Consider the following 26,730-nt stretch of genomic DNA (forward strand, 5'->3'; position numbering starts at 1 on the left):
AAATTTTTATCCTGTTCCACAATTAAAACTTCCCCTGTTCCAGTGTTCCCATATATCAATGTTTGTCCGATTAGACACCCTTAAGCTATTAACAAATTTTCAGCTTGCTAATAATCAACTTTTTTTATACGCGGGATCCAGACCTAATACCTTTCAATGCGAAATTCAGATTGATATAATAGCCGCATGGTACATCATGTAACAAGGGGAATACCCGAATTGCAAACTCTCAGACTACTGGATGGGAATAGTTAATATTAATTATACTAATTGTTAATAATAGACATTTTTGAATGAAATACCAACCGCATAACTTCAAAATCGCATAAAAATAATCCGCATAAAAAGAGACCTTACTGTATTCGTTTCTTACTGTTATTCCCATTCCTTCGTACTTTCTTTTCCGTGGTTTCAGGGTTATTTCCAGGAATATTTTGAACAAGTTAGGGGGTCTGATGCAGCCCTGTAGCAGTCCCTTTGTTGTCTTATTAAATGAACTGCATATTATATTGCCCGTTTTAATAGCTACTTTGTTATTCTTGTAGAGTACTTATACTACTTTTATTAATATTCGTGAAACTTCGATGTCTTCAATTGCTTTGCATAGCTTGGTTCTAGGTATCGAGTCATGAACCTTCTTAAGATCTACAAAAGCCAGATGGACGGAGTATCTAAATTTAACATATATTTTTTTATTTCAGAAACTCTACGATTCCACTTATTTTATATTAGACTTTTCAACACTCTTTGAGGAATTCTCAAACTTTTTCCCCAGCGAAATTGCAGCTAGTTCTATATTGATAGCAGTAAAATTATTCCACAAAGACAAGCAACAAGAGGTTTTGAACTATTTGAAAAAAACAATACCAACGGAAAAGTTAGCAAGATCTTACCAGTTTCAACTGAAACTCCTCCAGTCCATGTCTACGATGGATGAAAACATGGTATCTAAGGTTTTGTTAGCGAAATATAAGAATTGCGTATGGCTGTTACCTGTCGAACGAAGTACTGAAAATATTCCCATGGTTAATCTATAGTTATTTTTGACTATTTTAATTTATAGATACAGAAGTAGCGGGTGTTCCAGAAGTAGCGGGTCGGTCGAATATCTCGCGAAATGAACATCCGATCGAAGAACTGAAAAATATGGGTTCAATATGTTTCAAAAATCTATCGAATGATACCAAACACAGCCATACAATCGACCCCCTGGAGGTGGGGTGAGGTAACTTTAAAATATTAAATAGGAATCCCCATTATTTATTGCAGATTTGGATTCCTTACCTAAAAGTAAGTAACTTTTATTCGAGACATTTTTTCGAATTGTGGATAGATGGCGCTATAATCGGAAAAAACGATTTATCCAGATACACTAAGTAAATTATACAAACGCTTTAATATCTCAAGAAATATACCTCTAAATGAAAAACCAAAAACATGTGTTTAATATTTTTCAAAAACCTAGGGAATAACACTAAACACGACGCCCCCACTCCATCCCATGGAAGTGATGTGGAGGTAACTTTAAAATCTTAAATAGGAACCCCCGATTTTTATTGCAAATTTGGATTTCTCATAAAAAAATAAGGAGTGTTTATTCGAGACATTTTTTAGAATTATTGATAGATGGTGCTGTGATTAGGAAAATACGAGTTATTAACGCCATCTATCAACAAATCTAAAAAATGTCTCAAATAAATGTTACTTACTCTTTTACGAGGTACTCAAATCTGTCATAAAAATGGGGGTTCCTATTTAAGATTTTAAAGTTACCCCCACCCCACCTCCATGGGATGGAGTGGGGGTCGTGTTTAGTGTTATTCGATAGGTTTTTGAAAAATATTAAACCATGTTTTTGGGTTTTCATTTGGAAGTGTATTTCTCGAGATATTAGACCGTTTCTATAATTTACCTAGGGCAGTGGTGGGCAAACTTTTTTAAAGGGGGCCACAAAGTTTAAGAAATTCTATAAGGGGGGCCAGAATTACTGAAAAAATGCATTTAGTGTTAAAGCTATCTGTATACTATGCACGTCGATGGACCCTCTGCGGGCCGGATTAAATACTTTCGCGGGCCGGAATTCGAAAGTCCACAATTTGAAAAATACCTGGAATGAAACTTACTTATTGTGCTTAAGCAATCCGAATCTGCAATAAAAAACGTGGGTTCCTATTTAAGATTTTAAAGTTACCCCCACCCCACCTCCAGTGTGTGGAAGGGGGTGTCGTGTTTGGTGTTATTCGATAGATTTTTGAAAAATATTGAAAATGTATTTTTCAGTTTTTTGATCCCATGTATATTTCGCGAGATATTCGACCGTTCCGCTACTTTTGGGACACCCTATAACTGTTGTGTATGTTAGTTGTGTTGTGTTTCAATTATTAATTGTACGAGGACTGAGAATTTTACCAAATAACCAAATAATTATTGAATGTAGTAATAGAATAGCAAAGTTATATTTTTAAAACACTATAACTTTAAGTATAAACATGGCATGATTTTTTATATTTCCCTATTCCCTGTTCTATTTATTTATAACTTTAACAACATAATTAGCTTGTGTTGCGTTTTGAAATAAAAAGCGAAAAAACGAAGCCAAAATATCGGAAAGTGCTACAAAAATTCATTTGTTGGATGTTAAAAGGTGAGAAAGAACGTGTATTCAGAGCAAAATCGAAGAAAAAATTACTTAGAACGTAAAAGAAGTCTTAATATTACAACAGAATCTTAATAATCTCACTTTAATAAACCTACACCTATAATAATCCAGCATATGGTTCCCTCACCTCTTCCTCGCTACTTTATTATAGAGTTACATGGAATATGGGAGAGTTGGACAAAACCGGGTAGGTTGATAAAACCGGGTACCCCTTAATTCTTCTAACTGTCTGCTGCTATCTATTAGACAATGGTAAAATTAGTGTTCCTTTACCACCAACAGTCGTGTGTATTCATTTCTACCTGATTTGAGTAATCTGTGCCGGAGCAGTAAGACCTCACCTGTTTTTTGATGCATGAGACTCGATTTTTAAGGTAAGTTTATAGCTGTTTTCTCCTCTAATGAATAACTAATGCCCTTTCAAAATTTAATACATGTACAAAAATTTTGAATATTATTTCATAACTTAAAAATTTAAATAACATTTAATGTCTTGTTTACGAGTTTGACAAAACCGGGTAGTCCGAAAATCGACAAAACCGGGTACCCGATTTTATCAGACTTCCAGTTTCCAGATGTTACTTCCAGTTTCTGCAGTGGTTTTTTTGCTTTTGGTTAACTACAACATGTCCCAGCAAACAGACCGACGTGTTAATTACGTGAATTTTGGGTACATTTGTCACCAATATACGTAAATTGCTTACGTGAATTTCACGTGAAAATTTAGTTGGAATGTCACATTGAAAATACGTCTTTAAATTACGTTAAAAACTTGTCTTCAATAGACGTGTTATTTACCTTAATTAGCAATAAAATGTTTCGGGAAATTCACGTTGCAAATACGTGTTGATTAACGTATCTTTTAGGGAATGTATATATTAGTATTCACGTGAAAGATACGTCCTCGGTTCACGTAAATAATTCGACCTCAATTAACTTATGAATCACGTAATTATTATCCTCATATGATATAAATAAAACAAGCATATAAAGTATTAACAATGTATTTATTTAGTAGAATTTAGAGACTTTAACACATTTGTCTTGTATAATTATTATACAAGATAATGAACCAAAAATGGTACCGACCTAAAGACTCATTAAAAATTTGCCAACACAACACAGGTCACTTTTTATTTCGAGGAGGACACTTTCTTGTTTTTTCTAATTGCATCATCGCGCATCGGCACTTCAACCCGCGAGCAGTGAGGTAAACGTTAATACGAAAGACATTATTATAAATAAACCCGCCTAAAATAAAACGAGGGAAATAAAGCTCTTCACGTTTCACTTTTTGTTGTGAGAAATGTGAGAAGCTGAGATTAGAGGTTATGATCATCGACTATAAAAATCGAATGTTTTTAAATTACAGTTAAACTATTCTACTTACTTTAAATTAGTATTACGTATTTTCTTTTTGTTTTTTGAACTAATTGGTCTTACAAAAAAGTATATTTCAATACCAGAATAATATAAAAAAAATAATCCTATCGAAACGTATCTATTATTCGATAAATCGATTAATTTAGTTTTCGAACGAACTATGTTAGTCACGTGATAGTATTTAAAGGAGGAGAAAGGCTTGGTAGTACGTCATCACCGCGCGCGATTTAAAAATTAGACTCAACATCATTTTAGCTCCTGTGATATTTCTAAAGAAAAAAATAGCAAAAATAGCTTCAAATTAAGGTTGGATTGAAATGGTTATGCTAAATGATTTTAAAAGCGAAATCATAAACTTTTTGTTTAAATATTATTATTATTTACATTACTTTTACGTGAAATTCATCTAATTTTTCGACGTCCATACAGTGAGTAAAATTCAAGCGATATGTATTTAACCAACACCGTTGTAAAATTTTGTTTTCCAAAATATTTCCCAAAAATTTAACCAAAGGAAGTTATTTCTGTTTCGTGATTATTACGTGAAATAAACGTACCTCTGCGATGTAACCGACATTCACACCTATTATAAAAAACATGTACTATATTCGTCATTACGATTTTTTATATTATTCTAATGTCAAACACGTATAAAGGAAGCACTAACATATAGGTGAATGATTTGGCACTGAAATACGTTTTTTTCCCGTCATAAATCACCGAGTTACGTATTCGTTGAAATTTGCCGTAAATTTAACGTAATAATCACGTAACTGGGCTCACACCTGTTTGCTGGGGTGGCTTCTTCTGTTGAAGAAGCTAGTAAGAAAGTTAGAAGAAAAAATTTAAAAAATCTCCAGTCGTAAAAAAATTAAAACTAAATGAACTGGACAAAAAAAAAAGAAAAAAATTGGTAAAAAGGGCTGCACCAAAAACAAAATTTTGGAGAGTTTGGAGGAAGAAGATAATAATGACGATACGTGTCTATATTACAATTAACTATTTTCAAATTATAATGCGATGGAAGGCTGGATAAAATGTGTGTCTTGGCACCAAATGGGCTTATGACGCCTGTAGTACCGATGATGGTGTAGATGAAGTTTTTATTTGTGACTTCTGTTCATAGATTTTCGATTTTTGTTCACATACTTTTAATAAATATTTTATTTTCTGCCCATTAGTCTTTTTACATGGTAATTAAGTTACTACCCGGTTTTATCATACCGGTTGGACAAAACCGGGTATTTTGCAATATTTTCATAAAAACAAAAAAAATTAAAAATCTAAGAATATTTTTAAAAATTGACATTGGCATATTAAACTTAAGTCATTTGAGAATATTTCAATCTGTAGCAAACCTCACATAGCAAAAGATACAGACGGTTTTTGGAGTGGTACCCGGTTTTGTCCAAAACTCTCCCCTACTCACATCAAGGTATGGTACAAATAGTAGAGGATCTAATATAAGGTCGGTTTGCATCGATCTGTTTAATGGATAAAAATTATTGGATATGTAATTTAGCATGTTAAAAATTACAAAAAACAAGGGTTGCCGGATCTAATCTTGTTCTAACTATAATTATTCAATAATTAAAAAATGCTCGCTTAAGTAGACAAAAAAATTGTTTATGAGTGAATATGAAAATAGACCGAAATCTTCGGCGGTCGATCGGGGTTTAGGAGCGTCACAGAAAGAAGAATAAAACGAAGGACGATTGTAAAAGAAATTCTAAGAGAGTAAATAAAACTAAGATTATGCTAACACAAAGAGGATTTAAGTGAAAAATGGATTTATTTGTACGGGAATATAGAGCCAATTGTAAACAAATGAAATATCTGAGATTCTTTCTAGTTGTGTACATACCTACTACAAAATTTCGATAGCTAATGTTTCAATATCGTTTCTCATAGAAAGATATTTTCATTGGCAAAATCAAACACTATCATTCTTAATAAAACTCTATATCCCGTTCATCCTTAACCAAATATCCGCGGGTAAACAAACAAAAATCTTGATTTTCCCATTCTCACAACTGTCAATTAGCCTTTCCATAAATAACCCATTGAATTCGATGCTAATAAAGGCCAGCAACAGCGCACCAGCCAACGCAACGCCCGAATTAACTTCCACCGACCGATCAAAGTTTGCCTAGAGATTTTCAAACAGTGCGAGAAGGGCACGGTCACGTGTTGTCTCGCCCTTTGGCGATAGCATACGAGGGGTGGAATATAATCTCATATATATGTAACGTGTTCACTAGTATATCTTATAGAAATACGCACTGGCAGTAAATGAAAGATACCGTAATGCCTTTAAAGCCGTGAAAGCATATCCCAGAGCAAACGTGGCCTCAGATCTCTCTCTTGTCTAGGGGTCGCCAAGTTCTTGAAAATTTCAAGATCTTGTCTTGATCTTGTCTTGATTTCAAGACAAGATCAAGACAAGAAGTAATTTTAGATTTCAAGACAAGACAAGAAATTGTATGTCAATACCAAGATTTCTTGTCAAGAAAACAAGAAATCTTGAAATATCTTGACTAATAATGAAAACTTGAAAAACAGGAGGAAAAAAGAATTTTTTTCTCAAAGAAAAAATGCTGCTGCTTTTTCCTTTTGCTGCCACTATCGCAGACATTACAGTCTCACTGGTCACTGGTTTCACTTTTGTCATTCTCAGTATTCACTCTCACTGATTATTTCATATTGACTTAAACCGTAGCGCTTACGTTTCTTTCTATTGCTTTTTAGTAAATATTCTGAGCCAGAATCAGAGCCAAATGACTCAGCCGACATACTATTTACTGAAGAGTCGATGTTACTCATGGTAAGATAAGAAATAATCTTAATATAATGTACTATGTATCACTAATATTCACAAGCTCGCATCCAGGTCCATATGGGCAACGTCGTGCGTTAAAGGCGCCCTTTGACTCGGCAAAATTAAATAAATATCCAATTTCCAAAATATTTTTTGAACCAGAAAAAATATTGCAAAAAAATAACTTGTCCACTCGTTCCCAAACATTACTATTGCGTTACGTATATTATTAACTATACCAATTTCTGTAGCTTCAGCCGAGAGACCATTTTCTAAACTAAAACCAAGTAAGAATTAGGTACTTAAGATCAAGAATGGGTCAGGAACAGCTAGAAAATCTTACTATTATTTCTACAGAATCTGAGTTTTTAATGGACCTGAATATTGAAAATCTAATTATTAATGAATTTGCCAAGGATAAAGCAAGAAAAGTTCAATTTCTCTAAGAAATATCCGTCGGTTTTCATCATAATCAGTGTATTTGTTAAAAGAATCGCAATATAGATATGTTTTATTTTTTTATCTTGTTTTTAAATAATTTTGAGTAATGTTTTATAACTTTAACCAACTTTAACATAGTTTTTGATATTGTGGGTGACAAAACGGAAACAGGAGTGGAACAAACACATCAGTAGAATGGCAGAGGATAGGATAGTAAGAATAGCACGAGATGTCACCAAATGGACGAAGAAGTATTGGCAGACCAAAAAAAAGATGGTGCGATAATCTAAACAATTTAGGAGGCTAATATTGAAGAAGAAGCAGGCTGTAAAGTGTACATACAAGAAGAAAGAAGAAGAATATATTATTTTTATAAGTGTATTATGTACTTATTGTTTCCTTCAAAAAAATCTAGGTAGATGTAGAAAAAATTTCATACTTAGTCTTCCACGTTGAAATGTGAGGGAGTGATTGATTATAATATTTATACCCTGGTAATTTTGATAATGGCGCTTATCAATATTTTGCACGACGGCGCCGAAGTTACATGGCTCGTCCCTGCTCGCATCAAAAATATTAACGAAACCGGTACAGACTACCAGTTTGTAATCTTAACCTTACTTAACTAAACGGGATAAAGCAAGCAACTGCGCAAATGCAGATCGGGGACTCCCCGGGTCGGGAGCACGTGGCAGTGAAAGCAGTGTTAGCATGCAACACAATAAAAAGGTTTCCGAAGAATCACCAGACCAGGTACTCAAGAAATTTCAAGCTCTTGAAATTTCTTCAGTCAAGACAAGATATAAGATGTCAAGAAATCGTCAAGACAAGATTTTATAAAATTTCTTGATTTTTTCTCAAGACAAGACAAGAAGTTGTTATCAAGACAAGAATTCTTGTCTTGTCGACCCCTACTCTTGTCGTTTCCCCATTACTGAGGATCGTAATTTCTTCCAATATTCCTAACAATTTTTTTCCATTGGACTCTATTTTCAGCTGCTCTAAAAACTTCGCAGAATGAGTTTCCAGCTGAATTCTTAATTTGGTCGGACCATCTAGTTGGTGATCGTCCTCTTGATCTTCTCCTCGGAACGTTTCCAGAACAATTAATCTCTCCAAACTATCGTCACCTCTGCGAACCACGTGACCGAAGAATTGCAGAATTCATTGCAGACATATTGTGGACAGTCTTTGTTTAATCTTAAGTTGGTTAGAATGGAATCGTTTGTCCTATGAGCTGTCTACCGTAAGCGCAGCAATCTTCTCCAGCACCACATATCAAAGGCATCAATTTTTTGGCGCTCGCATGCGCGAAGAGTCCAAGTCTCTGCCCCGTGTACAAAAATATTGAGAATACAAGGTCATTCACCAGTCTCATCTTGATATTTTGAAAGATTGAGCTGCCTTTCCAAACTTTAGTTAGGCGACTTTTTTGCCATACCAATACGTCTCCGAAATTCTGCTTCACAGTTGACATTGTTAAGACCTCAGATCACAAACCACTTGTCGCCATGATTACAATTACACTTAAAAACACTCCGACACGAACTGCATATGAGCTGTAGCAAACTGTTCATATACACAAATGATATCTATCAACGAGCACTGGGATTGACTAGAATGCTAGAACCATGTAAAGAAATACTAAAGATTTCCGTAAGGAGAAAAGACGAATGGATGAATGACGACATACTTACTAGATCGAACAACGGAGTCAATATAAAAACAAAGATAACAATAAATACAGGGAGATTAACCACGAGATAAGGAAGATGGTAAAGCGGGAAAAAGAAAAACACTTTGAACAGAAATGCAAAGAGATCGGGGACCTTCATAAAAAATACACTTCTTCTCATTCTTCTTATACTTGGTGTAAATTTGTCGATCTGTTAATTCCGACGTAGAAGCATTTCTTGAGAGGTAGACTGCCAGCTATCTCTCCGTCTTTTTGGTGGTCTCCCCGGTGGACGCTTGCCAACTGGTTTTCCTTCTTGCGCAATTCTTGTTAGTCTGTGCTCCATTCTTTTTACATGACTGAACCATTCTCTTCGTCTTTGCCTACCTTATCTTACTACATCTTGCACGCCACATTGTTCCCTGATGATGTTGTGTCGTATTCTATCCCTTCTTGTCTTCCCTGCTATTGCTCTTAGTGTCTTCATTTCGGCTGTTCGTAGCATTCTTTTGGTTTTATTGGTATCTTCTCTTGATTCAATACTATAGGTCATAACAGGTGTTATGTAAGTTTTATAAATTCTGACTTTGCGGTCCATTCTCATATATGGGTTATTCCAGACCACACCTCTCAAACATCCGGACATGACTGAGGCCTTGTTAATTGGTCCTCTGAGATCTCGGGCTCGGTCATAAAAAATACGATCTATTTAATTTACACATGTCAAAGAAATGGCAGGACTAAAACAAACTCTCACTGGTACACTTCTGGATAGACACGGGATTACCATAACACAGACGGATGAGTCTGTGCTATGGAAAGTACAAAGCTGGGCAGAATACATCCACGAACTGTTCGATGATGAAAGAGGAACCTGGAATAACTTATTTCAAAAGAAATAGCTCCAAATACATATTACAAAACATTAATTATTATAATTATTATTACCAAAGAAATAATATACGCATTAGAAACAATGAAGAAAGGAAAAAGTCCTAGACCTGACATGCTTGTTATTGAACTTTTAATAATAATTATAGATCAGCAATATATTGATGTTTTGGTGATACTCTTGAACCAAATTTATAGCTCAGGCATATAATTTTACAAAAAGAATGGTTAACGTCGATCTCTTCCCTAAAACGAAAAAGCAAGGGAATGCGGCGATTACCGCACCAGTAGATTGATGTTTACGTGTTAAAGTCACTACTGAAAGTCAACCATAACCGAGTATATCATAAACTGGATATAGACATTAATGATACGCAATTTGGGTTTCTCATATGCCTAGGAATGCGTGAAGCCACAACATACAAATACAAAGTTGCCTGGATGTCAATCAAGATATACAGGGTGTTTAATTAAGAATGTTTAATCTCTGAGTTGTAGATTCTAGACCTCAAATGTGGCTCCAACCAAATCACTTAAATAAAATGTGGCTCCTTAGGGAGCGTTTAAGTATTACGTAACGCAATTTTTGAAGATTTTTGATCCCCCCTCCCCCCATGTAACTCACCGTAACGTTTTTCTGTACCCCCTCCCCCTACTTAAACGTTACGTAACACCCAAGTGGCCATTTGAACCTAAATGGAAAACGAGGTTGCGAAAAGTACCGGAAACTCGGTAAAAGAACTTTGTTATTATTTTAATGGCATTTGAGGTAATAATATAAACTTACAATCATCATTCAGCCTTAAATATCCACTGCTGAACATAGGCCTCCTCCCCTCGTTTTCAACCACGTCTATCCTGCGCCGCTCTCATCCAGTTTTTATTTAGCTTTCTTAAGTCGTCAGTCCATCTTGTAGGCGGTTGACCGACGTTTCTCTTGTCTTCTCTTGACCTCCATTCCAATAACCTTTTTGTCCATCGCCCAAGTGTCATTCTGGCAATGTATCCTGCCCATCTTCACTTCAACCTGGCTAACCTTTCGATGACGTCAGTCACCTTTGTTCTTCTCCTGATGTCTTCGTTTTTGATTTTGTCTTGCAGAGTTATTCCTAACATTGACCGCTCCATTCTTCTCTGCTTTACTCTTAGTTTGGTAGCCGAGGCTTTAGTTAAGGTAAGTGTTTCTGATCCATACGTCAAGACTGGGAGGGCGCACTGATCAAATACCTTTCTCTTTAGGCATTTGGGCACCTCACTTTTAAAAGTTTCTCTCAGTTTTCCAAATGCTGCCCACCTAAGAACGATTCTTCTATTCAGTTCGTGTGTCTGGTTATCCCTGCCAATCGTAATTTCATGTCCCATGACATGAAATATGTTCAAAACTTACAATAATAATCTCTTATTATTAATTTTACATTTACATTTACATTTTCCCTACTTGGCCCCATCCTAACATACATTTTTGGCTTCATTCTTTATTGTTCTTCTTATGCATTCTTCTATTTTATCTTTTTTAATAAAAGCTTAAAATAAAATAACATATTTATTATTTCAACATTTTATTTTGCTTAGTCAAAATTTTTGTATAACGAATAATATACGATGTTAACCAGTGGTTTCGGAAAATAGTGAAAAAAATGTGTAAAACTTTTTGTTCTTCAACGCCCTGTATCGTGAAAACGCATGCCTTACAAAAATTATTTAGTAAGCAAACCCCAATTATTTTTTAATTTTTCACCTATCCTAGAGATCGTGTTACCTTGTTCTGAAACATCTTGTATATATTATATAAGAAGGCATTTATGGAATAAAATTATTTCTGTCCTTGTTTTAAATAATTTTAAAAAACGCTGAGACCCGTAGATTTTCATATGTATAAAAATGTGTGCTTTTTAAACATAAATTTAAATGTACAGGGTGATTCATGCAAGCCTAACGTAGTCGATTATCTTTAATTTTAATTAAACATCCTGTATATTTTTGTTTTTAGAAGCTGCTTAACAACCTCATCTCAAAAATGTGTATTATGTAAGGTCTATTATGAATAATGCAAGGTGAAATTTTGAAATTATGTATAATTTTCGTCAAGATGTTAATCACATAAAACTTTGAAATTAACAATTCAGGAATCACACTTTAAATAAGGGTATTATTTTTTAAAATATCTATCAATTTTCTAAACTAAGTATCAATATAGTGGGTTTTGTATTTAATGCTTTTTATTTAAAGGCATTTTTAAATAATTTGAAAATTTGCGTATTTAAAACATTAATGAATACCTACTGTTGAAAACGATGCTGCATACTATGGACTTCAGAAAACATACATGATTTATGAGCATGTAGTTCCCTCTGCAACATCTTAATCCCATAATATGTATATTTTCATCTTTTAAGGAAAGGACAAAAATTACCCATTTCATTTTTACGAAAATATAAAGTACCTCTATTCATCAGATAAACCCATAAATAACTCCGAGGAAACAGTTCCGGATATTGGAAACATAATTATGACACATGGTCTATTGAAAACAAAACAATTCTCAACGAAACAGTCCCTTGTTATTAGGTTAGGCACTTGACATCATTTTTACCCTGAAAATCCTATGTCGCTAACTTTACCATCAAATATAACTTAGGTGAAGTGAAACGAAAGAAGATTAATGCGCTGTTGGATGCTGGGCTTTGGGTTGTATAATACGAATGAGAAATGGTTTATATTTGAGCAATGAATTTTTTTTTATTTTTCGGTAGATTTTATACAGTTTTCAGTAGATCGGAGTTCAAATCAGTAAGTCTACTGAAAAATCAGTAGACCTGGTAACCTTGTGTGAGGGTGCAACATAATAAAATTCAGGGGTCTATGTAAAACATAAAAGAAATTATGTAGTTTTTTTTATTTAAGTTAAAAAAGAATGTTACGTAACGCGCTGTTCGCACCCCCTCCCCCATGTAACGCGCCGTAACGTTTCACAAGACCCCCCACCCCCCAAAATGCGTTACGTAATACTTGAACGCTCCCTTACTTAGTTACAAGGCGTTTTATTTAAAAATTTAAAAAAAGCACAAAACAGAAATACATGGAAAAGACTGAGGGAGACCTATATCCAGCAGTGGATCGATCCGAGTTCAATGATGATAACAGTGACCCAGTTTTGAGTTTCTAATAGAAAATATGTACAATATAGAATTATTAAAACAATACAACATACAATTCTTCGGATAATATGAGCACAGTCTATTTGTTTTTCATTTAGGTCATTAGGGTCTTTAGAACACCCTTTTAACCTTAGCCCCCACCTGATTTTTTATGTTCTTCTGGTTATCAAAATTTGCACACTTATCATAGTTAGAGACTGCTAAAACGATAATTAGTTGATATTTTACCTAATATCAGAATAATAAGATTTTTTACTCTCCTGTAAAATTTACTTTTTCACGCCTAGGTAAATGCAAAATTTGACGATAATAGGTAAATTAGTTTACAAGCTTATTTGATTGTACCTACTTACGGTATTGAGATTTTGTGTGTTTCTTTTGAAGGACTGTTGTAGTCCGTTCTCAGCCAACAAACATATTATTTTCAATAAGGCACTAAAATACACTCAACCAAACTTATATAGAATCACTACCTACGTATTTGAAACCTAAAGCTTTTGGAAGCTTGCAGCTATTGGCGAGGAACCGCAAAGTGGGCGACGCCTGGTGGCGAATTTCAAAAGCATCAACTCAAGGAAAACATTGACTTTGTCATTAATTTGTGCACATATTTGAGGTCAGTTTATATTGTAATTAACAATGATTTCGACTTAAAAAAAACTATTGCAGTGTTCCTCAGTATTCATTTCTATTATACTCTAACTCTACGTAATTAAGTAAACTTCTTCTTCTTCTTAAAGTGCCTATCCGTTGCGGATATTGGCGATCATCATGGCTATCTTAACTTTGTTTACCGCAGCGCGGAACAGTTCAGTTGTAGTGGTGTTATACCACTTTCGTAAATTTTGAAGCCAGGAAATGCGTCTTCTTCCCGGTCCTCTTTTATCATTTACCTTCCCTTGGAGAATCAGTTGGAGAAGGCCGCAACGATCTTGATTTCTCATTACATGTTCTAGATATTCTAATTTTTTTGTTTTGATGGTTATGAGAATTTCACACTCTTTCCCCATTCTGCGCAGGACTTCCACATTAGTAATTCGGTTAACCCAGGATATACGTAAGATGCGCCCCTTCTACGCAGAAGTCAAGGAGAAACCACTGCATTAAAGACTTCTTGCAAGTATCTCTAGTACAATTATCATGGTGATAAAAAAAACTTAAGTAAACTAACTAATGCCAAATTACACATTTTGTTAATTTAATGTTTGCATTAAACGTAGTATTTTTTAATGTTTAAACGACTGTAAAATTAAATAAATAAATAAAATGTAGTATATTCGGTGCACAGCATGTACGTTGTTAGGCAAAATATAGTCCTGTCGCCAGGAGGGGTACGACGGCCTCCTTTATTCAGATGGACTTACCCAAGTTTTTTTATGTATTTTGACCCGTAGAACACGAATTTTTTGGGTAACAGTTCATCCGGATGTCGATAAGATGGTTATAAACAAAGAACTTGAAGAATTACATAACAGCGATTTCTCTCAAAACAAAACATTTTTTGGGTCATTCTAAGCAAAAAATGTTCTTACAAGTTTTTTGGTATGAATCATAGTTTTTGAGATAAACGCGGTTAAACTTAAAAAAAATCGAAAAATTGCAATTTTTGAACCCGATTAACTTTTAATTAAAACAGAAAATATCAATTCTGCTTATCGTATTTGAAAGTTCAAGTCAAATTATATCGGTTTTGGTTATTTGCATTGCTAAAAATTTATTTTTTTATTGTTAAACAAAACTATAAACACATAGTGTTTGAGTGATGTTTTCAATGGTCTTCCATTTAAAATCGAACGAGTAGGTAGAGTAGGTACAAGTGCAAGCGAGGCAATTTCTACGTAGCATGCATTAGAACGCATGTATTGTCCACGGGAAACACTATGTGTTTATAGCTTAGTTTAACAATAAAAAAAAAATAAGTTTTTAGCAATGCAAATAATCAATACCGATATAATTTGGCTGTAACTTTCAAATACGATAAGCAGAATTGCTATTTTCTTTTTTAATCAAAAGTTATTCGGGTTCAAAAATTGCAATTTTTCGATTTTTTTTAAGTTCAACCGCGTTTATCTCGAAAACTATGCGTTCTACGAAAAAAACTTGTAAGAACATTGTTTGCTTAGAATAACCCAAAAAATACAAAAAAAAATGTTTGTTTTGCGAGAAATCGATGTTATGTAATTCCTCAACTTTGTTTATAACAATCTTATCGACAACCGAATCCACTGTTACCCAAAAAATTCGTGTTCTACGGGTCAAAATACATAAAAAAAACTTGGGTAAGTCCATCTGAATAAAGGAGGCCGTTGTACCTCCCCCCCTGGCGACAGGACTAATATTCAGACCACATAATAATTTCCAAAACAATTATTATAAAATAAATTCACCTACTTAGTTTACAGTTTTTAATTAATTAAAAATTGTTATCTATTAGTGTAAAATAAATTGTAGTGTATCTATTAACTAAATTGAAAAACAATATTAGAAATTGTAAGATAGATTAATAATTTTTAAAACGCTGTGTAATTATCAGGGACCAGATTTTTTTACAGGACTGTGTATATCCAGCAGGATAAAAAGTAATGGCGACTTTAAGTTAATAAAATTTTTCTTTATAAAGAAATTGAACAAATATATCGATAGCTTAATACGAAAGCATTGTAAGAGTTACTTACATAATATAGTGGTTACTTTGGCAAAAAATCCCGCGCAAATGATTTATTTTCAACGTTTAACGACTTCGAAATCAAATGACAAAATGAATTGTTTTCCTAGCGTTGTCGTCCATCTTTGAAATTTTGAGCGCCCTCTGTCGGAATTTAATTTTGCGAATAGGTGTAGGTATTTTAGTTGAAAGGATAAGAAGAAGAACTGCCGTGTCCAAGCACTATATATCAGGAGAAAGTTACGAGTTCCCGAGTTAACCAGACAGGACAAGATTGATCACGTAAATTGCTGTCGTCAACACCAAAATTGGAACATTGAAAATTGGAAAAGTGTGTTATTTTCAAACGAAAGTAGGATAATATGTAAAATCAGATGATTAACGAATTCGTGAACTTAGAGCAAGAACGGAAACTGATAGATTTGTTCATAGATATAAAAAATTAAGGGTCGTGTCTGGGGAGGAATTATGATCAGTAAAAAAATCCTTTAATTTTCATCCAACCAACTTTAATAACTCGAAGATCTGTTGATTTGGTTCTATATAGGCCAGGGTAATAAGACAAAAATATACCCTGTTCGTGACACTTCAGCAGCCAGGGTACTGAAGCGTTTTTTCGACAAGTAATACTAGACCAGTAAGGATCTGTTTATAGGTGGATGTGAGAGGTGGCATTCAGATTTTTGCGGATAAAGTTAGGTGATAACTTCGTTAATAATAATTGAATTATGCTCCTTCTCAAATATGCCCGGAACATTAATAAAAAAAATAAAATATTTAAAAATTTCAAAAAATTTCGTTTTTTTCTACTGTTTTTGCTTATAACTTTAATATGATTCATTTTGGAACAAAGTCGTATAGGAATAAAACAAAGATAATTAAATTTTCTATCAGATGCGATTGGTTTAAAATGTCTTAATTTATCACCCTTGCTGCAGAATAGCAATAAATATAAAATAAGGGGGCAAAACAAGTCTGTCCTTATTCAATGATTTTCCATCACTTAGGTTACACTTGGAACCTTCCTAATTCGCTTAGAAAATTTTTGTAATGTGCTAAAACCGTACACCAAATTTCATTAAAATTGACTTAGTAGATTTTGAATAATAATTTTGCAATCTAAACTTTTTTTAAAAAATTAAAATTTTTTAAAATCTTGCACAACAAAAACTAGAACATACAAAGATTTGTCAATTTTTTTACATATAAAGAAGCACTCCACCTATCTAGTACACTTTACAGAATTGAAATCGGATTATTTAAGCAGCCTCAGCAATGTTTTAAAGTTATAAACAATTTTTTGGTTTATAAACAAATTAGTGCTGTGGTCAGGGAGGGTGTTCTACGGGCTCCTTTATTTAGATGGACTTACCCAACATTTTGATGTATTTTTTGACCCGTAGAACACGACTTTTTTGGATAACAGTTGATCCGGATGTCGATAAGATTGTTATAAACAAAGAACTTGAGGAATTACATAACATCGATTTTTCTCAATTTTTTGTATTTCTTGGGTAATTCTAAGCAAAAAATGTTCTTACAAGTTTTTTCGTAGGATGCATAGTTTTCGAGATAAACGCAGTGAAACTTTCAAAAAATCGAAAAATTACAATTTTTGAACGCGAATAACTTTTGATTAAAAAATAAAATAGCAATTCTGCTGACAGCATTTGAAAGTTTAAGTCAAATTATACCGGTTTTAATTATTTGCATTGCTAAAAATTAATTTTTTTATTATTAAACAAAGCTATTTGTTTATAAGCCAATAAATTGTTTATAAGTTTAAAACATTGCTGATACCCCTTAAATAATCCGATTTTAATTCTGTAAAGTGTATTAGATAGGTAGAGCACCTCTTTATATGTATAGTTCGAGAAATTTATATTGTGAAACAGCTTTAAGGTCGGCAAAATTTGGTATTCTTTGTCAAAGATGTTTTAAGAGGCGGTTCGTTTGATGACATCTGTTTTTCACACCCACATAATCGGTCCCCTCAGACATTTACAAGTTTTACAAAACTTTTAGTTCAGTAGTATGTCTTACTGGAGTATAGGTGTGTGATTTAAAGCTCGATAATGGAGTGTAAAATGTTGTTTAATTTAAGATTAATTTATTAATTAATAATTAATTTTAGTACATACGATATGTTCTACTTTAACGGTATATCTAAGTAAAAATAAATATTTTTAATTACATATTTAATCACAAGAAAAAAACAACCAGCCTCCGAACTATATTAAAGGGGAACTAACAGGACTTACAAATCTGACCCATTTCACTGTATTGGTTACTTAAACTATAAAAAAATTAGCCAACTTCTAAATGATCTACTTTTTGTTCAGAAAGATTTTAAAAAATTTGAACTTTTTTAAAAACATTTAGATTGCAAATTTATTATGCAAAATCTATTAAGTCGATTTTAATGAAATTTGGTACACGGTTTAAGTATGTTACAAATAATTTCCTAAGCGAATTACTAAGGTTCTAAGTGCCACCAAAGTGGTTAAAAACATTGAATAACAACAGGCGTATTTTGCCCCCTTATTTTGTATTTATTGCTATATTGCAGAAAAGGTAATATGTTAAGACATTTTTGACCAGTCGTATATCATACAAAATTCAATTATCTTTATTTTATTTCTCTACGACTTTGTTCCAAAACGAATCGTTTTAAAGTTATAAGCAAAGAAAGCAGAAAAAAATCGACGATTTTCGAAATTTTTAAATATTTTAATTTTTTTATTAACGTTCCGGGCATATTTGAGAAGGAGCATAAGTCAATTATTATTACTGAAGGTGTCACCTAACTTTATCTGCAAAAATCCGAATGCCACCTCTCACATCCAAATATAGACGTTTTTTCACAGATCCTTACTGGTCTATACCTATAGGAACAAATTGTAACTATTTCCTGCGTAGGATCTGGCGGTCATTTTTATTTATAAACAATTAACTATCAAAAAATGACATTTTCCCTTTTTTTTCAAATCAATGGAAAACAGTGAAACTTATGAGTTTTTTAGTACAAATATCTTTGAGATTATGGAAAAAGCTTTAAAATGACATATTACAAAGTTTGATATACTCATTTATTGTTAATATGTATATATTGCGAAAAAAGGTCGGAATTGCAAAAAAAATTATTTTTGCAATAACTGTTGTAAAAATTAGTGTACAGGTTTGAAGTTTTTGTCAAATGAGGATTCTTTGGTGCTTAATATGTGATAAAAATTTCAAAGCGATTCATTCCATTGTTTAAATTTTATTCGAATTGTTTATCTCAGAGAGCATTTTTTTTGCAATAACATAAGTCAGAAAAAAATGACGTTAGAACCATTCCACAGGTGTTAGAACCACAATAAATAATTATGCAAAAGTATCGTAAATCTTTCCTTATAAACTTTTTGGATAACTTTTTCCAAAAAAAATAACTTTTTTACCCTGTTTTAAGTGCACAACTACCAAGTAATGTTATTTATATCATAATTGATAAGAAAATTATAATAAATATATATAATTTCTTATATAACAAAATAAAAAGTTTATAAGGAAAGATTTATGATACTTTTGCATAATTATTTATTACTAATAAATACATTTTTTATTCGCTTTTTTTAAACCAAATTGAAAATATAGCTCATGCTCTTTCATTTGACACCTGTGGAATGGTTCTAACGTCATTTTTTTCTGACTTATGTAATTGCAAAAAAAAATGCTCTCTGGGATAAACAAATTGAATAAAATTTAAACAATTGAATGAATCGCTTTGAAATTTTCATCACATATTAAGCACCAAAGAACCCTTATTTAACAAAAATATCAAAAGCTGTACACTAATTTTTACAACAGTTATTACGAAAATAATTTTTTTTGCAATTCCGACCTTTTTTCGCAATTATATTAACAATAAATGAGTAAATCAAACTTTGTAATAAGTCATTTTAAAGCTTTTTCCATAATCTCAAAGATATTTGTACTAAGAAAACCATAAGTTTCACTGTTTTCCATTGATTTGAAAAAATGGGAAATATGCCATTTTTGACACTTAATTGTTTATAAATAAAAATGGCCGCCAGATCCTACGCAGGAAATAGTTACAATTTGCTCGTATAGGTACATATTACCTGTCGAAAAAACGCTTCAGTACCCTGGCTGCTTGAGTGTCATGGGAAAAACCTTATTACCCTGAACTAATATCCTGTAGTTAGGCTCCAGAGCGGTGCAATAAAAGAAACTTAAATTTAACTTTAATTCGCCTAAAATAATAAATATCAGATGATTCCATATAAGTTTGGTTGAGTGTCTGTTCTCTATACAATCGTTGCTATACTTCACGGCCAACAGTATTCAAATGATTAATATCATTTTTTTAAATGAACTTTTACTTCTTCCCTGGTATGTCCAAAAGCTGTTTTGCGAAAGGCGGGTGGGGGTAAGGTCACGTGTTGTCGCGCCCTTTGGCAGGACTCTATATACATCGGCAGGATGTCGTCGTTGTGTAAATATTGCTCCGTTTCAGGCGATTTCGAGCGATGTTTGCCAGAACAAGCCGACCGTGAGAGAACTCCTGGAGGTCCGCTCTTTACTTCTCTCTCTATATTAAACTCGGTGTTTGCTGCCAAAACATGAGGGATTACTGTCATAATAATGAATATTTGAGAGATTTGCAAGGGATAGATTTATGCTTTGTTTACCCAATGTAATAATCTTCGGTCGGTTAGTTTTAGTCTGATAATCTGCCAAATTTACGGAGCGAGTCTCGTATTTGCTCAAAAATGTTTCATAGCCATTAGCTAGATTGCCCATTTCATAATATCTGTCAGTATAGAATCTCGTTATAACTAGTTTTACGATAATTTAAAAGCCAAAATTACTTGTAAATTAACAGACAATTTATGTTTCATTTGGATTCAGAGGCAAGGCACAATCTACAGACAGCTGTTTCTGTTTTGAACTTCATCAGTGTAGATGCTTGCCCGAATCTGAATCACACATACCATGGTATACAAAAAAAAATTAGTGGGCCACGAAGGATAAGCATAAAAATAATTGGGCCACGGAAAAATAAGTTTGGGAAACGCTGGTATAGAGTATAGATGCTATACACCAGGGGTGGGCAAAGTGCGGCCCTTTAGACATTTTTTTGCGGCCCGCGAGAAAAGTGAATTATTTTCATTTAAAGGTTTTTTAAAATTATTGCTAGTATTAATAATTAAATATAGATAATACAGCTATTAACACTTTCGCAGCAGGTGATTTTTGCGCAAATTTTCAAAATAACACGGGCAATTATTTGGGTTTCCGGCACAGTTTTGTCGGCTTTCTCAATGAAATCCATGAAATTTCAACAAATGGAAACGATATTTTTGAAGTAAGAAACTGTTTGGAAATTTTTAAACTAACTCGTAACCACTAAGTGTAACACCTGATGGAGCAAATATTGTAAACTTAAAGACTACGTTCATGAACAATCTCCAGAACATGATTTATTATTTTGTCACTGCATAATCTATCAGCAGTTATTGTGCAAAAATGTTTTGCAAGTAGACGTCGTCATTTCAATTATAGCTAATATTTTTGGTTTTATTCGTTCAAGAGGAATAAATCATCGTACATTCATAGCATTTTTGCCACATTTATACCACAATAATATTCGATGGTTAAGTTTAGAAAAGGTTCTTAAAATATGCTGTGAATTAGGGGAGGAAATTGCTTTATTTTTAGAAATGAAAAACTGCGGAAAATTTGCTAAATTTATAAGTTTTGAACGCAAAATAAAACTTTTAAAATGAAACTTAAACTATTCATTGATCATACAAAAAAGCAAGAATTCGTTCAATTATTTCCTTCGTTAAAATCATTAAGGTGATACAGTAGCGATCAACAGGTAGCCAAAACGCGTTCCAAGATTGCGGCTGTAATTTTGAATATTTTTTTGAGATATTTGGCACACGTATTCGTAATATAATAAATAATGGCAGTACAGAGCCCAATTTGAAAAATATATTAATATGTGGAAATTACTCTGTAATTAAATACAATATTAAAAAATCGAGCCTGTACCGCCATTAAGAAGAATAAAAAAATACACTTTCTTCAAATAAACTTTTTTATCCGATGCCTAGATTTTGTGTCATTTTGAAACTACTAAGGAAATAAAAAATTTTAGTAGTTCCAAAATGACACAAAATCTAGGCATCGGATAAAAAAGTTTATTTGAAGAAAGTATATTTTTTTGTTCTTCTTAATGGCGGTACAGGCTCGTTTTTTTAATATTGTATTTAGTTACAGAGTAATTTCCACATATTAATATATTTTTCAAATTGGGCTCTGTACCGCCATTCTTTATTATATTACGAATACGTGTGCCAAATATCTCAAAACAATATGCAAAATTACAGCCGCAATCTTGGACCGCGTTTTCGCTACCTGTTGATCGCTACTGTTTCCTCTTAAATAATGTACCATAAAATAAAATTAAAATTTATGAAGAAAAACTTCGTAATTTGCTGACGGAATTTGAAAATTGGTTCAAAGATTTTGAAGATATATTTTTCGTTACCACTTCTAAGAAATCATTTTTCAGTTCAAATTGATTCGGTACCAGTCTACATTCAACCAGAAAATAAACCACAATTTAAGTTTGAAGTTAAATTTATTTGACGTTTCGATTTCCACTTCGGAAATTGTTATAAAAATAAAAACATACAAAACGATTCAAAAACATATTACGGTGTTCATCACTTTACGATTTGACAGACAAAAAAGAAATTGAAAATAAAAATTGTTAAAACTTTAAACGCGTTTTTCTCGAAACTGCTTTTTTTCAAAGGCGGTGGACAATGCAACTCAAGAGCTACTTAATAGATCCACCTGAAATTTTTTATAGATTTTTTTAGACATTTTGTGAGGTAATGCTGTCGAGATATTTTTTCTTTAACAATAATAAATAAGTTGGTTTTGCGCCACTTTTTTAAAAAAATTTCTTATTTTGACTTCTGAGTGATATCAAAAACTCAAAAATTATTAAAACTAAAAAAACTTGACAACGTTACCTCGATAAACTCATAAGCTAATAAAATATTTTTGAATTTTTTGTTGATGTCTACTGCAAAATCCTTTTTTTTGAGGTGTCTGTAAAAATTTGCCACCGTTACCTTATTTTTCAATATTTGGTCTTGAAATTTTTTTGAATATTCTTTGAATTGTACCGAATATGTTTATTTAATTTAAAAATAAAATAATTCTACCTTAGTTTCAAACAAAATTCACAAAAACACAAAAATATGCTTGAAATGTTGATTTCAAACCATATCCCCCACCCCCAAAAATTCGAAAATGTTAAGGTAACAAATTTTGCGGCCCTCGGTAATAGACCAAAAACATTTTGTGGCCCTTAGTAAAAAAAGTTTGCCCACCCCTGCTATACACAAACGGGAAGGAACTTATTTTTATACATACATAATCGATTGCCTCTTTTACCGTTATAGGTGTCGAGGATTCCTCCTTTATATGATACTCTCTGCAAATTTACGCCACTTTTTCCTATCTGCTGCTAAAACTTTTGCTTTTTGCCACGATGTTCCTCTTTTCTTAAGTATTTCGTTTACACTAGTGTTCCAGTTTTTCACTCCCTTCGGGTAGTGAAATTAAAACTGTCAAAGTGTCACTCGGGAAACAAATCGATAATTTTAGAATTCTCGTGCAATTACTACTGATAATTTTTTCACTAACTATGTATTCAGTGATTATAATAAGTTATATACTGTGTAACAAAAACTAATACTCAATCGAGAAAAGAGAAAAAAATGATAAAGTGATTTTTTAATAACATATTGTTACTATGGAACGCTTACAATTTTGAATATCTTTAAATCGGTTTAAAAAATGAATAAAAAATCCTTTTATTAGTAATAAATAATTATGCAAAACTATCGTCAATTTTTCCTTGTAAACTTTTTGAATAACTTTTTCCAAAAAAATGTATTTTTTGCCGCACAACTGCCAAGTAATATTATGTATATGATAATTGATGAAAAATTGTAATAAATATATAAAATTTATTACATAAGAAAATAAAAAGGTTATAAGGAAAAATTGACCATACTTTTGCATACTTATTTATTACTAATAAATGTATTTTTTATTCACTTTTTTTTAATCAATTTGAAAATTCAGCTCATGCTCTTTTATTTGACACCTGTAGAATGGTTCTAACGTTATTTTTTTCTGACTTATGTTATTGCAAAAAAAGCTGTCTGGTATGTTAAACAATTTGAATAAAATTTAAACAATTGAATGAATCCCTTTTAAATTTTTGTCACATATTAAGCACCAAAGAACCCTCATTTAACAAAAATTTCAATGCTGTACACTTATTTTTACAATAGTTAGTGCGAAATTAATTTTTTTTGAAATTTTGACCTTGTTTCGCAATTATATTAACAATAAATGAGTACCTATATTAAACTTTGTAATACACCAGTTTAAAGCTTTTTGCATTATCTCGAAGATGTTTGTAATGTACTAATAAAACCATAAGTCTTACTAGTCCATTCTTTCACGGTTTTTGCTCTAAATTTTAAAGAACCGCTTGGATTGACATGAAATTTGGCATGCGTATAGCTTACATGTCAAAGAAAAAAAGTGATATTGTGCCGATGTGTGCTTTTGCCCTGGGGGTGACTTTCACCCCCTCTTGGGGGTGAAAGAATATATGTCCAAAATAAGTCCGGAAATGGGTAAACTAACTAATTTTAAGTAACTTTTGTTCTATAGAGCTTTTTCGCCAAGTCAACATTTTTCGAGTTATTTGCGAGTGAATATGTTCATTTTTCAACAAAATAACCACATTTTTAGACTGTTTTTCGCAAATAACTCAAAAAGTAAGTATTTTGTCGAAAAAAACATTCTTAGAAAAAATATAGCCTATAAAAAAGTAAAAAAAATGGTTCACGCGTTAGGTCTCTGGATCTCGTGTAACTAGAGTTATAGCCAATGAAAAATAGATTCATATTCACCAAATTTCAAATAGAATATTTCGACGTGAAATATCGAAAAAATTAAGCATTTTTTGGGGAAAACCCATTTTAACTTTTTTAAAGTGTTTAAAAAAAGCTTTATTTCTGTTTTCACAAAAAGTTTTTAGCATTAAATTTAAGCAAGTTACGCTCAAAATAAAGTTGGTCCCTTTTGTTTTTGCAAAAAAATCGGGAAGACCAACCCCTAATTAGCAACTAATTAGCAACAAAAATGAAATTAATCGTGACCGCTCCACACATTATTTTACTTATGTTGTGTTTATATGATCTATAAGTTTCATCGATTCAAAGTGTTTATTTTTGAAAAAATTTGGTTTCAAAATAAAATTTTTAAAAATTTAAATTTTGAAAAATATGTTTTTTTCAAAATAACTTAAAAATTGTTAGAGATACCAAATACCTCGAAAAACAAAAAAAGTCAGATTTGCTTTTCTGAATATCATGTATTTTTTTGTTTCTCTGTTAGACAAGAATTGATTAAGATTTGGTGTTTCTAAATTTGCATTCATTCGTGATCAGTGACTCGTTCAACCCCTTTTAACTACAGCCCTTTCAATAGTAAGGACTTTGAACTGATGAAACTTATAGATCATATAAACAATATATACACGAGTCAAGAAACTTGTGAAGTCGTAACGATTAAGTTCATTTAAGATACTAATTAGGGGGTGATTTTCTCGATTTTTTTACCAAAACCAAAAGGGACTAACTTATTTTGAGCGTAACTTGTTTAATTTTGATGCTAGAAATTTTTTTTTGTAAAACAAAAATGAAGCTTTTTTTAAACACTTCAAATAAGTTGTAATGAGTTTTCCCCGAAATGTGCTTCATTTTTGGTTATTTCACGTTAAAGTATTCCATTTGGAATTTGACGAATATAAACCTATTTTTCATTGGCTATAACTCTGCTTCTGCTAGGTGTAGAGACGTGATGTATACACCATTTTTTTTAATTTTTTACAGGCTATATTTTTGCTAAGAATTTTTTTTCGACAAAATACTTGCTATTTGAGTTATTTGCGAAAAACCGTCTAAAAGCGTGGTTATTTTGTTGAAAAAATGAACATATTCACTCCCAAATAACTCGAAAAGTATTGACTTAGTGAAAGAAACTCTATAGAACAAAAGTTAGTTAAAATTAGCCAGTTTATCCATTTCCTGACTTTCTTTGGACGAACATTTTTTCACCCCCAAGAGGGGGTGAAAACCACCCCCAGGGCAAAAGCACATATCGGCACAATATCCCTTTTTTTCTTTGACTTGTTAGCTATGTGTATGCCAAATTTCATGTAAATCCAAGCGGTTCTTTAAAATTTAGAGGTTTTGCAATATTTTACCGTTAAAGAACGGACTATGCTGTTTTCCATTAATTTGAAGAAAAAGGACAAAAGGCCGTTTTTGACACTAAATTGTTTATAAACAAAAACGGCCGCCAGATCCTACGCAGGAAATAGTTACAATTTGTTCTTATAGGTATTTCTTGTCAAAAAAGCCCTTCAGTACCTGGCTGTTCAAGTTCAAGTGGCTGTTTCAAGGAAAAACCTTATTACCCTGGACTATATTGTATCCATTGAAAATTAAACGCATTCTACTTTCTTATTAGAAACGGAAACTCCAAAATAATGTTTCTTAACCCCAAACCATCCCGATTCCCGTTATACTTAACGAACCGCGCCGCGTCATTCAGCATATGTGTGAGTATGACTCCGGGACCGGGATTATGGCACAGTGGAACCGGAGCGTTAGAAAATAGTCTGCAGGCTGGCAACATATTGCAATTGCCCTTATGTTCCCCTTTTCTGCAATATGTTTCCAACCATCGAGAGTGCCGTGGTGGTTCATTTAATTGCACTATATTTTTTCTCTTGAACTTTCGCCGTCAAAGAAACGATACTGAGTGGTTAAGATTTCGATAAAATCTTGGATAGGTTTATCATTACGTATTTTATAGTAACAAGAATCAACAAAATGTTGTAGAGTTATGACTATTTATGACTAT

General features: G+C 32.5%; 2 protein-coding genes across 2 annotated transcripts in view; one reads left to right on the top strand and one right to left on the bottom strand.

Moving 5' to 3' along the window:
• The window catches only part of LOC126891931 (uncharacterized), a 106,055-nt gene extending 103,562 nt beyond the window's left edge, over window positions 1–2,493 (top strand). The window contains exon 8 of the mRNA XM_050661279.1: window positions 702–2,493. Coding sequence (XP_050517236.1) covers window positions 702–1,037 — 336 coding nt within the window. The 3' untranslated portion in view covers window positions 1,038–2,493. The remainder of the gene's footprint in view (window positions 1–701) is intronic.
• Window positions 1–26,730, bottom strand: part of LOC126891934 (LIM homeobox transcription factor 1-alpha) — a 366,239-nt gene that overhangs the window by 187,371 nt on the left and 152,138 nt on the right. The gene's annotated exons all lie outside the window — the stretch shown is intronic.

The sequence above is a fragment of the Diabrotica virgifera genome, chromosome 9 (assembly GCF_917563875.1).
Source record: "Diabrotica virgifera virgifera chromosome 9, PGI_DIABVI_V3a".
Classification (NCBI taxonomy): Eukaryota; Metazoa; Arthropoda; class Insecta; order Coleoptera; family Chrysomelidae; genus Diabrotica; species Diabrotica virgifera.